Here is a 13,966-nt window from a genome sequence, read left to right as displayed (position 1 = left end):
ATGTCATTTACCATTGGCGAGATGAATTATCTCTCTCTGTCTCTCTCTCTCTCTCTCTCTCTCTCTCTGAGTCTCTCTCTCTCTCTGTCTCTCTCTCTCTCTGACTCTCTCTCTCTCTCTCTGAGTCTCTCTCTCTCTCTGTCTCTCTCTCTCTCTGTCTCTCTCTGTTGGTACTTCAGAGACCTACTCCACATCCAACCCCTCTATGTGTAACCATGGTTCACAAGATCCCAACACTTTTAACAAAATGGGGTCCAATCATCTTGAACTCAAATTAGAATCTATTTTTGATTCTCAGAGGTGTTAGGTTCATTAAAAAGTGAGATTGGCAGCCCAATAAAGAGGGTCAAGCAACTATGTCGCTGTCTGTCTGCTGCCTGTAAACTGAGTGTCGCTGTCTCTAATAGTAGTTTTTCATTTTCTTTGATGTCTTTCTTCTTTTCTGTTGTTCTTTATTTCTTCCCTCAAATGGTATATCTATATTTTCACTCCACACAAGTTACACAGTTTTTTACATCTCCCTGGTCTGCAACTCACAAACTGATTCTTTTTATGCTCCCCCACAGCTGAGCCATTGTCAGGCACTGTCCCAGAAGAAGACTGTCAGGAGTCCCCCAGGCTGGGCGTTGCTCAGGGCGAACCCCTAAAAGGGGACCAGGACTTGCTGACCTGCGGCCAGTGCCAGTCCCGCTTCCCCTTGGCTGACATCCTGCTCTTTATTGAACATAAGCGAAGGCAATGCCATGGGAGTCTCTGTATGGACAAACCCCTCGACAGGCCACCGTCCTCGCCTCTCTCCTCGCCACTCTCAACGTCATCCTCGCACTCAAGGAACCACCAGCCGCGTAGGGTATTCCACCCTGTGGAGGTGGCTGTGCAAGTGTCGCCGCAGCACGAGGACTGTTTATCTACACCCTTGCAAGGAATAATCCCCAAGCAGGAGAATATTACAGGTAAACCAAAATGGCTGCCATGCGAGGGTCAAGCTGTAAGAGGTATAGTTTGAGTGATATGTGAAGTATCTGCTGCTGCATTTAAGGCCTTTAAATGTCCTTGAGTTGGAGCCTTGAAATCATAAAGAGCAACCACCCTGACGATTATCTCAAGGAACGGAAACATTTTCAGTGAAAAATGAGACATGCTGTCAGACAAAGACACAGATTATGTCAAGAAAAAAAATGGATTGCAGATGTGCATAGATCCGTTGCCCTCATGTGGTGGTGAGGGATGCATTTCTTTCCCTCCCAGCATTGTTCCACTGTCACATCTCGTGCTTCTTCAAACATGAGCCATGAAAAGCTCACTCCTTTATAACACTTATTGATAGTTTTTTTTTTTATTAACCGATTTCTTTAAGAAAACATGCATTTCAAGAGAGGCACAGCCTCCACCCAATTCTCAGCTTGTCTTGTGGTTTGAGTAATAAAGGGTTTTTTAATGCTGCTGGTTGCTACATTCGCAGTCTGAGGGGACTACATGGATCTGTTGTGGGAATAAGCGTGACTGCTTTACATGGTGGGGTTTGATTTTGACCAGTAAAGCTTTTTCTGGTGTTACTAATTTTTTTGATACCATGTGCGAGTTTGACTAAATTGACTTCCATAGGGTCGGTTAATTTGGAGACAATCCAAGCTAAATGCGCAGAGAGCAACACTTCAACAATGCAAGCGACTGTCTTGTATTCGCTCGAGCTGCTGCTCTGCAGATGGTAAATCTCTGAGCAGTTGTTAGCGAGCTATCCCTCTTCCTATACAAAGTGACCACTGTTCATTAGTCTGGAGTTTGCAAAACGTCTGCCCTCCGTACGTCAGCACGTGCATGCAAACACACACACAGACACACAAATAAATGCAAGCACAAAGCTCACTTGCCTCTTGGTCTTGTCAGCTGCTCAAATCTGCTTTTCTTTGCTTATTTTGATCCTCGTGCAACACAATTCACATGATGTCGTAGGGTCAGGAGCTCGCATTTGGGGCAGAGATTTATTTATAGCTCTCACGTATGTGGAAGCTGTATCAGAGACACACAGCCTCTGTTGATTAGTTTAATTTGGGTCTAATTTGCATTCCGCTGCATAAAAAGTCCTTTAAAACATTTTGAGTAAGGTCTCCAAAATGGTTCTAAATAAAAAAATAGATGCGGCCACTGTGCAAGAAAGACTCTGTGCCATTCACATGCCGTAAAAGCTCTCCTCCCACCTCTGTTGCTCGGAGATGCAGACTGGCAGTGCCAGTGCACCACCCCTGACTACATATGGTCGCTGCCATGTTCTGTCACCCTGCTCGGCGAGGAGCTGTCACATAGAGATGAGCCATTTCCATGCATTATCTCCTTTCATGATGTTTAACGCCTCCAGGATGGTGTTATACAATATATGTATAATCCTAATGAGAATCTTGCAGAAAAGAGTACCTTTTGAAATGTAATTCGATGCAGGTGATTGACTGGTGTTGGAGCTGCCGAATCTCGTGAGGATGATGATTGAACCTGGAGGTTGTGGGGGTGATGACGGTGTCTAAAAGAGCCAGAACTGGAATGGGACAGCTGAGGCTGTCTGGGAAGTCTCATGGCTGCAGCTGGGGCCACGGTCTGTAGTCTGGAGCCCTGGGCTGTTAGAAGAGGGCAGAGCAGCCTGCGTGCCATCATTTGCATGATAAACAATTTAAGATATGCATAGCGACAACGTAGCTTGTCTTCAGATTATGGATGGCCCAGAAAAAGGAGCAGATGACCGTTTCTCAGACAAAACAGTGAAAGTGGATTATATCTCACATGATGCAATTTATATGAAAGTGGCATATAATTGAAGAATGATGCTTGTTTACATTTATCTTCACTCGTCAATTATATGAATGGAAATCTGATTTATGTTGTGTTATTGCTTCCCTCCCCCCGCCCCCATTGCCGTGATTTAAATGGCACTGCCACACAATAGTGAATTTCCATATGGCATTCCCTCTATTGTAACTCCTATTTGATGGAGATAAAGAAGTGTGTTTGCTGATATTGCAATACGGCCCATGGCTCATCTATTTTATCCGTACCAACGTTTGCATCGCTTACATCCTCACCAGTTTCTTAATGAGGCCACTGTAGCACAGTCGAACAGCACCTCCCACTTCTGCCTCCTTCTAGCACTCTTGCTCAATTGAAACCTTGACTTTGAATCAACACTGAGTTAATTATGACAGCCACCCCTCCCCTTTTTTTCTTCTTCCATGGAGCAAAACCTTACTTTTGCGATAGTGTTTCTTCTTGCAAGCATATTACCTGTTTGGTGTGCCTGTGTTGTGGAGACAAAGGTATATATCAGCAACTGAATTGCCACCTTGCCAATTATCTCCAAACAACCAGCCCTGATGTCCTTTACCACCTTGCTGACATACTGACTGGATATCTGTCAGGGAGAACCGTGGGTGAGAAACATGTGCTGTGTGTTTGTAGGGCGTGCACTAGTGTGAGTGCGTATATGCCCGTGTGTGTGTGTGTCTGCGTGCTTGTGTGTGCGTGAGTGGTGGGGCAACGACTTCTTGATTGTGACATCTTGTGGCAAGTGTGTGCCTGCGTATATGTGTGTGTGCGTGTGTGTGTGTGTGCTTGTGCATGCGGGTGCTTGTGCGCGTGGAGGCCGACGGTTCGCTTGCAAGTTCACATACGGGGCTTTGTTTCAGTGATCACTTTAATTGATACTGAATAGGTCCAGATGCATGCCATTGTACTTCCTGACCACCAGCTAATATTTTCAGCATCCACATTCCATTGTCTGCAGAAACTGATGGTAATTGGATCCTACAGTTGTGTTATGCTCTGATAAAAAAGTTTCTATTTTTAGCCGTGGGCTCCAACAAATTTTAATAAAGGTAAACAGCGGGGGCATCGAGAAAGCCCAAATTCTTGGCATGCATGAGAGGGGGCCTAATTACATGGGGTGCAGGGTGGGAGTTGCGCTGTGGTGTGCAGAGTGTTCCATTCAAAAGAAGAAAATGATGAGACAATTATCTGCAATTTAAACAGTCAGGTTAATTTATTTTAGCTTCATTTTCAGAATATTTTGCATCCGAGCAACTTATTCACAGTAAACCAAGTATGTCCTCAGTGTACATTTACTTTTAAAGATTACATTATAGTTTGTGATAATTTTATGATGAGTGAAAAAGGAAACATCCGGAGTTTTATCTACTTAATGCAAATTTTTAGGGGAATCAATGCATGTTTTTATGTTATAAAATACAATCACAGCTACTGTAGCTGCATTGTAAACAGGGACAGATGAGTAGTTAGAGGGCACCAACTACAGTTGCGGTGCAGATATCGTTTGACCAGCAATTACTGCATTTTGTTTAGCCAATGAGTTCAAAATTATCATTCATCATTCTGAATTAAGCACACATTTGACATCCCATTTAAGCATTTCTGAAGCTAAACATACAAACCAAAAATAATATGATGGAATTGCTTTGCCAACACATTTGGCCACATTTAAGACTATAGTGGGAGTGTATGCTATTTCAATGTATAAAAAAGTGAATCGAAAGAGGCGATGAAAATCTATTAGTGTCTCAAAAAGTTTCGTTTTTACACGTGTGCATAGCTGCTGCAGCAAACCTGTTTTTGGAAGAACCCTTGACCAAAAAAAACCTCTGCATGTGAGTTTTCTGGCTTCCTCTGTTATTTAGAAAAATGGATTAGCCTTCCGCTATACAACTACGGTAATGCCAGATTAATTTTTCCTCAACTCGGCCAAGCTATCTCGTGTCCGCAGATGTTGCGGTTGAAGTGAATTGCATGTTTACATCTTTGGTATGAATCTGCTGTCTAAATGAAACTTGTGCACGTTTGTGTACAGGTGCGGTTCGGGCCACTTAAATGGTTTATAGCTCGGTGTGCATGTGTGTGAGGCATGTTTGTTAAAGCTTTACTACCCTGGGCGTGCAGGCTGAACATGAAAGGGTCTTTGACTTGGCAAGCCCTGCCTGAGGACACCCCTCGATGCACTGTGCCAGCCTAGACTTGGCACGGACGACTGCTCTCGAGGGACAGGATGGACATACATTTGTGTGCTGGGAGGGAGGAAAGGTGTGCATGTTAAAGTTATGTTTTGTGGGCTTAAGAAGCAAAACCTATGGTCAGATAACAAGTGTGTGTGTGTGCGCGTGTGTGTGTGCGTGCGTGCGTGTGTATGTGTGCATGCATGCGTGCGTGTGTGTGTGTGTGTGTGTGTGTGTGTGTGTGTGTGTGTGTGTGTGTGTGTGTGTGTATGTGTGTGTATGTGTGTCTTTGCGTGCTGTCCTCGGGGCTCCTAAATTGGGCTTCCTGTGTCTCTGTTTGTCTTCTAACAACCTTGGTACCACAGCCTCGGGCCATTCAGGTGGAGGCTAGTTGAAGTATGCACCCGCACGCATACAGTACACACAAAAGTAGCAAGTCACAAATACATTACCTCACCGACAAATATGCACAAACACGCACCTGTTTTATGAACATAGCAATGCTCATATTTACTCTAAAGATACGCAGAAACTCACACAATACATTGTAAACCACCATCCTTGAACTTCATTTTGTTGGTACGTAATGAATGTGTTGTGTCATAGGTTCCATCATCAGACTCCTCAATTTCCTCAACTTTTTTTACCATGCAAAATGTTTCCTGCTCTTCTTCAAGAGCAAAGTGGTAATCATGAGCATGTCTGCATCTCTTAAACTGACACTCTAAGGCTCGTTAGCTCTGTGGCCGATCTGCCGATCCGGCAAACCATAAAGGTAACACGGGCGCACAATGCCTATCATCCACGTTGTCAAGCAGCTGTCAAACAAAAAGTGCACAACAGAAGCAGCCTTGTTTGTCCACATCCACATCACGCAGAAGGGAAACGTCTCCTTAGAAAAAAAAGACCGCCCTTCTCCTGTCCTGTCAATAGTGTGGCAGAAAGTCACATCTGGGGCCAGGGGTCATCTGACACCGTCGAGGCCTGTCACACCAGCCACCGACTTCAGCACCTGCAGGTTAATGACTTTATTTTTAGACGAAACAGAAAATGAAAAAGTGACTTTCTTACAGCTGTACCTGCGGAAGTGGCTGATGTGAGTGAAAAAAAAGGGAAGTGGCAAGATTGTTTGAGACAGAAGTCAACTTTGACACAAAACTGATATTAACTACAATGCACTTTTTAAATGGATTTGTGATCATTCAGATTTAAGGTGGGAAAAGGTAGCTATTTGGTTCGTTATCATATTCCATTTTACCTCAACCTATCACACCATCCTTCACTGTTCCTATTTTGACTTGTCGTCTATGTAAAGGCTGGGCTGCAGCACTCTTTGCTTTGTCTTCCTCCCATGTAACAAAATTTTGAGTCCTTCGGAGTGTCATGGAGATGAGGGTGTTCATGTGAACTCACTGGTCATGGTCACTATCAGTCTTTAGTCTTTATTCCTTCACTATCTTCTTCCCCGCAAGTCCCAATTGTGGGTTTGGCCTGAATGTGTACGTTTGTATGGGATACTGTAACTATGTGACTGCATTTGAATGGTTGGTTGTCTATACAGCTGTGTCTTGCAACTCTTATCACACATTCTATAGATATGAGACATAGAGGGCCCCTGCGTCTGACTCTACACTTGTGAAAACTCACAGTCCTCCCTCTCAATGTTAGTCAGAGAGCATCTTGAAATGCTCCTGTGTTTTGCTTTTCTACTTTCATTTCTTTTCATAACTTTGCTGCTGTGAAATGTAAATTTCTCCACTGCGAGACTAATAAAGGCAAATCCAATCCAATCCAATCCAAACCTACTGCTGCAAGGACCGACAAATTGATGCGCTTCTCTCGGAATTGTGTTTTCAAAAGCCCCATCGCCTCCCGATGGGTCAAGTTAGCTGCACATTTGATCTTAACTTCAAATCCAACATCTTTGAAATGATGATCACACTACTGGCCAACACTGACTTCTTAAAGAGCCGTTTTACTTCACTTGCAATGCGTAAGCATTTACACAGAAGCTTGTAGAGCAAGGAGACCAACCCAAGCATGCTAGTACACTCAAACTGCTTCCCACACCACGATGATCTTCAACCGTGGTTGCGTACGAACATACATGCAGACATAATATGCACACTCCTGTCCCTGGCAGCCTGCACTTTGGCAGGCGGAATGCTGGTGCCCTCATTTAAATTTGAAGCGCTTCTTTAATCTTCAAAGGCCTGATTGCTTTATGAATATGCATGGTCTGAGCTGACTCTCAGTTCATTACCTTGTTGTAAATTCTAATGACCATTAGGGCCCTGTGCGGTAATTGCCAATTGTTTTGCATTTTTGATTAGTCCATTACTGGAGTGCATTCTGAACATGTCTGCCCTGCCAGCCTGCCAGGCCATGACGAGAGGCTGAGATGAGTTAAAAAGAAGAAAAAGGGGAGTGCATGGGGGACAAGCTAGTTTGTCCGTGCGTGTGAGCGCTGATGAAGCAAAGATAGGTTTGAAAATAATTCAAGGATTAAACCACTTTTTAAAACTGCGCTCCAAATTTTGAGTTTTGTTTGGGGAGGGCACAGTAGCGTCTTGTGACGAGAATTGATGTACCCTAAATAAGGTTCATCTGGGCTGTTTCCTGCAGCGCTTGAGTGCAAGATCGTGTACCTGGCTTCATTTATGTCAGCATATGTAATTTTGATTGTGTGCGTGTCTGCCCGTCCGACTGTGTGTACACGTCCAAGTTTGCATGCAAGCCAGTGAGTGAAGCGGGGTTTCTAGTGTGCTGGGAGTGGTTGGGACTTCTGGTGGTGTATCCCAATGCTCGGCGTGCCTGGGACTCATGAAAGATTGATACCTCCTAGCAGAATGGCACGGCCCCGCTACAACTTGATAACATCTAATGGATAATTTAACGCTCTAAAACCGGCAGCCTGGTCCCCCTCTTGAGCTGGATGGAGCGGACAGCAGCTGCTGGGCTTTTGGGGGGGATGCTGCTTTGACTGAGTGTCAGAGGGAGACTTGAGGACAGGCAAAAAGGGGAGAAAAGAGAGGGAGCAAAGGAGGAAGAAAGTAAAATGTGTGTCTATAGCGTGACTGGAAACCCCACTTTGGTGCCCAGAGCTAACTTTACTTTATAGTGTCAAGAGTTGATTAGGCAGCTCGTGTCACAGTCGTGAAAAAAAAAACGTCCAACTTAAATGCGCTCCCACTCCTAAGTCAGCCTCCATTTTTGTACATGTGTGCAGGAATAAAAACAAGGATAACAATTGTATCCCATTTCAGGTTTATGTGTAAACTAAAGTATTGGAAGATCTCTCTTTTAATCACAGAATCTTATCAGTCCGATTTCAGTATCGACACTTAGTTTCCCTAACATCCGAGTCATCCTGTTCACCGCAGCATTTTCAACTCTGCTTCCTAATTAGTTGGAGCAGTGTGGGGAAAGAATATTTTTATTACAGGATGGCTGATTTTTACATGAATTTGTTTCAGAGGAATTTGACAGCTTTTTCATCAGCACCATCAAATACATTCGGGATGAACTAGAATAGAGGCTGGAAGCTAAAGTCTCATCACTCGTAGTATTGTGAACTCTGACATTGAATGGCAAATGTTTCCGAAGACAAATATTGGAGAAAGATCAAACTGTCGTAGAAGCAAACACAGACAACTGTATTTTTAACATTATACTTTCCTATATTTATGATAGCACAGTACTGGGCTTATACACACGTAAAGTACTGTATATAGTTGGTTTCCCTTCCCAGAGGCAAAGAAAAGTCCAATTAAATTTCAGTATTGTTGTATTTTAAATTCCACACTACTTTCATTAGATTGAAGTTATAAAAGTGACAGACAGTTATCACACTTTAGTCTTTGTCTGTAGTACAAGTGGGGTGAAGGAATGCAACCACTGTGTTGGGTTAAGACTTATTTCCTCCAAGGTTTTATTAAATTTGCTGAATCTCAGTTAGTTTTCCCTCTCACAGCGGGATAGGCTGCAGCCCATGACATCTGCGCACAAGAGGTCTAGAGAGGATTTGATTATCGTGCATTAATATGTCTGATTTTGGGTGAAATAGGAAGACTTTGGGGTCCCTGTGAATTCCCCTCTATGTACAAAAGTTCCGATGAGGGGTCCTTCATGACATTGACAATTAACTATAGATTCCCAGAGTTTAGTGCGACCCTCCTGTATCTGGCCCCTGAGTAAATCGCAAATCGAAATTGTGGTCCAGTGGATACCACATGGACTATACTGTGCAGAGGTATGGGGTTCAATTCCTGCTTCAGCTTCCCTGTGTGTTGTTTACATGTCGTCCCGTGCCTACTTTGGTTTTTATGGGCACTCTAGTTTCTTCCCAAAACATGCATTGCAGACTGATTGAACTCACTAAATTGTCCCTAGGTGTGAGTGTTAGCATGGATGTTTGTTTGTCTGTGTTCCCTGTGATTGTCTGGTAACCAGTTCAGGGTGGCCCACGCCATATATTATAGTCACTTATTTTAGCAACAAAAATAATACTTCAACACCAATTCAATTCACTAAAACATACAAATGACGAATGAACTCATATTCAGAACTCCACCCACAAATACTGTAATTGTGGTACTTTTATGTGAGGTTCTCTTGTCCCACTCACATGTAGGACTCATAATCTCCGCAGCTCTGAGGTCTTCTGTCAGTCTCTTATTCCCAGACTATTAAACCGTTGACAGTTTGGTTAATCGCCCCGCGGTTGGACTTCAAGGGGAATTACAAAGAGGTCAGCAGACGCTTTCTCTGAGGTGCGGAGAGAAAAAGCCAGGTGTATGTACTGTTCTTTACTCTGTGGTGTGCCTCAGCCTCAACGAGGTCGTTTCTTTTCTTGTTTTAATAGCTCAGAGGATGCACAAGGTTAAGTTCTGTCTTTTCTTGGCAGAAATAAAGAGAACATTTTTACAGCTCGGTCGAAGGAATTCCAGGCGTAAGTAGCAAGCCAAGACGGCTCATCTACAGTATGTCCAGTCTGTATGTGCCTATGTTCACACATGCTCAGAGAGGAAGGTAGCTTAGCTTGCTTTCAGGCATGTCACGAAGACAGCATGATAGATGGCTTTGTTAAAGGGTCCCAGGGTGTCCCCTGAACTTGAAGCACTGTGTTTATCTTGAATAGGAGATGTACAGAGTGTTGGAGGGGTGGAGGTGACGGGGGTGCGGCGGGGTTGTTGAGCAGGAAGAGAAAGGGAATGATATAGCTTTCAGGGGAAGGGAGGAAAAAGTACGGGAGGAGGAGGGTGAGTTAGGGTCTGTATCTGGGCAGGCCAGGCTGGGGGTTGGGGAGGTTAAGGGGGGGTCGTGAGCAGGCAGGATGGAAAGAGGGGGGGATGGGCCATCCCTCCTCGTCGCTGTCCATTAACAGATGAACTTGGCAATGGTCCAGGCCTCAAAGGTCTTGGGAGACAGGCATACACACATTCACTTGCTCACACACACTTGAATGCACACTTCCCTGGTACCTGCCGACTGTGGTTGAAATGCCACCAGAGTTCTTTTTCTGTCCAGAGGCGAAAAAGGACATGTATGTGGTTTACCTATGTCACAACCAGTTCAGACCGGTTGGACAGCAACCAACGAAAGAATTCAGACGGACAGGTCTGGTGGTCACCCGGTCCTTCTCACATTCTCTTCTTTATATCCTGCTCATCTCTTTTTCTCCTGTTGTTGTTTTTTTTTTCAAATTTAGAGGACGGAATAAAGAGTGAACATTTAACCGGAATCTTCTTTTCCTTTCGGCTTTTCCCTTCAAGGGTTCGCCACAGCAAATCAGTGTCCTCCATCTTTGTTTTGGCCAAGCTTTTACGTCAGATGCCCTTCCTGACACAACCCTCTGTATTTATCCACAAGAAGACATATGTCCCTTTGTGGCTACAGAACAAGCACCTCGCTCAGTAAAAGGCTCCCAAACACAAAATGGTCATCGGCACAGCAACATTCAAAAAAGCAAAAACTATAGTCACCATTTGATGCATAGGATAAAAAGAGGGGGAGGGAGCAAGAAATAAAAAGTGAGTAATGAACAGTCAAAAAAAGTGGTAATAGCGGGGAAAAGGTGTATGTCGTTTTTGATGCGCTCCTCTTGATGGGGCAACAACACCTACACTTATTGTGTACTGAAAACATTGCGGTAAACACGATGACAGTTAAAACTGCATTAGGGGTTGCTCGGAGGTTCATGGATTATATAGAAATAAGAATTCCTTTTTCAGGGAATTGTAGGGTGAATATTATATGTGCACTATTTTTCCTTCTTCCTTACTTACGCTACTTTTTTTGCCCGCCATCCAAAATGGATAGAGTGCCACTTATTACAACTGAGAAGTGTCCCTTGAGTTTCGGGTGTTAGCTGTAAACAGTTACACTTCAAATTCTACTTTCAGCCCTCACACAATGCAAACCTGACCTCAAGGGTCACCTGATCACAAAGGTCTGAAATGTTGTGAACATCCATTAAATTCAAGGCAGACAGCACATATTCTTTTGGTACTCAAATGTCTTGGTTGTCAGCAATATACGGTATGTAAATATGCTGAGTGGTCAGATATTGCAGATGTTTTTGCCATTATATTATTTATTGGTAATCAAAACAGCGGATTCAAAATACTCCAAGCAATAATTTAATTCTTACCAGAAAGTTATGAATATGTTGGCCTTATTTTCTTCACCAAGATAAAACTCAGGACAATTCATCCAAGATCGAACAATGATATGCAAATCACATGTCATTTCCAGAAAATGTAATGTCCAATTACTATCGGAAGAACAGGTGAGAATTGCTATGTAGTCTTTTAAGTTTGTATGTTTTTTTTCAGGTTACTGACAGTCACCCCTTCACATTCAGTATTCCCGACAGAATTGCAATTTCTTTTCATTTTTGTATTTAATTGAATCATAGACTTCCAAGTGCTATCGAAAGATCGCAGCATTTTAAATTTCATAAAGTGGTTGGCCTGCAAATGTTATCTCTTATCTCACCACAATCTCTTTGTGTGTCAAGATGTTTACCTGCCATGTGTATCTAAATTGAATCAGCTGCTCACAGAAGCATTGTCGTGTTCATAGCCCGCAAGCACCAATGCGAGACTGCAAAGGTTGCTAGCTGGTGTCAAATGCCACCGTTGATGGATGGATGGAGTTTTATGAATTTATCACATGCACGCTGTAGGGCAAACATTGATAATGTATGTTGGCGTGTCTGTGCGCATGTGTTTGTATGTTCCTCTGGAAGCGCCTGCAATGCCATTTGCATGTATTCACACACGCTCACATTAATTTGTTATAAATAAAGAAGCTTGATTTTATCTTCGCTCATCTTTGCTCAATTTCTTGCAACCTTCCAGTTCCTGCTGTGCTCTCCAAAATTCTTTGTCGTGATTCAAGATACATTTCATGCCCCTGTGTGCCGGGCTGCTTTTAATTTTGTTGTTGTTTTTTTTTTTAATCGTGCCCCCTGTAAATTTGCATATGTATATGTGCATATTGTATGAGAAGTGCTTTCACAGATAAAGCAGTAAGACGGGTGGGTGAAGGGAGATTTTGCAAGGCCAATGGGTATATACTTCATGTGTGTATGTGTGTGTGTGTGTGTGTGTGTGTGCGTGTGTGTGTGTGTGTGTGTGTGTGTGTTAATAGGGGGTTGTGTTGGCACTTTGAGACCCCTCCGGCGCCCCCACACGACCCACTCCCAAATACCCCACAAGCCCTCCCAGACAAAGCCGGCCACCACTCCCAGATGGTAGTCTGCTCTCTTCGGCCATGTGTCTGGTGTATATATGTGTGCGTGTGTGTGTGAGGGAGAAATTTGCAATTAAGACTGGAAAAGTGAAATACTGATGCAGTGAGAGTGTATGTGTGTGCACATTTAAGGAGTTTAAGACATGTCTGCACTTTCAGATTGTTTTGCATATCATGAGTAAAAGGTAGCCCGTGTGGTTCGCTAAGATGTCTGTGCCTTGTTCCAGATGTATTCAAATATATAATGCAAGACAGAGGGACAAAGAGAGATAAAAAGGGTAAAAGAGGATCAAGATCGAGAGCTGGACTAACTGACTGACAGATGAGAAAGAACGGGGAAAGCGGAATACATTTTGTGAGTTAGTTTGCAAAATGGGCAGTTGTTTGCCGTAGTTAGTGCTGATGACCTAAAGATGGCCACGGATATCTGTCAAGTGGGAGTAGCATAGAAGAGTGGGCATCAGTATAATGGCTGTTGTAGGTCAAGGCAAAAATGTGTTACATAGCAGAGAAAGTATGTATATGAGAATGGCTCATTGTTTTTATGCTGATAGTTGGTGGAAGTGACTTTTTTGCAGTATATACAGTAATGTAATATTTTGTTTTCCCTTGGTAGTGTGTTTTAGATGAGTGGTAAAGACTGCATCCGGGAGTGGGGGCAGAGGGGTAAGGATCCAATCAGGTTTAAACAAAACATGCCTTAAAGTTTCATCTAAATCTTCTTCCCCTGCGGCTGTATGTTGAAACAGGCTTGCAGCTCTGTTAAGAAGGGGCTATTTATTGGACAGATTCCAGCTTTTCTGACCTTGATGTTTGCTTTCCTTGTAGTCACAGACGTAAACAAGGCTCACGCATTCAGACACAGCAAATAAGGAAGTTATTGTCTCACTGGACTAATTTCTCACTCTTTGATAACTGCTGTACAGTTCTTTGGGATTTTCAAATCGGTCTTCCTCAATAAAAAATCCTAGCAATTGTCCTACAAGCAGTTATACTATATATAAAATATAAATATACAATATAGAAATATGAGTGTTTGTGTGTAGTGTGTGTTGTGTGCGTGCGTGTGCTTGCATGTGTGTGTGTGCGTGTGTGTGTGTGTGTGTGTGTGTGTGTGTGTGTGTGCGTGTGCGTGTGTGTGTGTGTGTGTTTTCCCTGCAGCTGGATTGCTTGCCCTTCCTCTCTTACAATCCTGTTTTTCTGGTTCTCTCTGTCTATCA

The 13,966-nt window shown here is 43.4% G+C and overlaps 1 protein-coding gene across 1 annotated transcript in view; it reads left to right on the top strand.

Annotated features, from left to right (window-relative positions):
* LOC148892602 (BCL11 transcription factor A-like) overlaps nucleotides 1–13,966 on the top strand; it is a 37,110-nt gene that overhangs the window by 2,294 nt on the left and 20,850 nt on the right. The window contains exon 2 of the mRNA XM_089006818.1: nucleotides 567–953. Coding sequence (XP_088862944.1) covers nucleotides 567–953 — 387 coding nt within the window. The remainder of the gene's footprint in view (nucleotides 1–566; nucleotides 954–13,966) is intronic.

Source organism: Hippocampus bargibanti, linkage group LG10 (assembly GCF_051943395.1).
Source record: "Hippocampus bargibanti isolate YZ-2025 linkage group LG10, ASM5194339v1, whole genome shotgun sequence".
Lineage (NCBI taxonomy): Eukaryota > Metazoa > Chordata > Actinopteri > Syngnathiformes > Syngnathidae > Hippocampus > Hippocampus bargibanti.
This window is presented reverse-complemented; position numbering and strand designations above follow the sequence as displayed.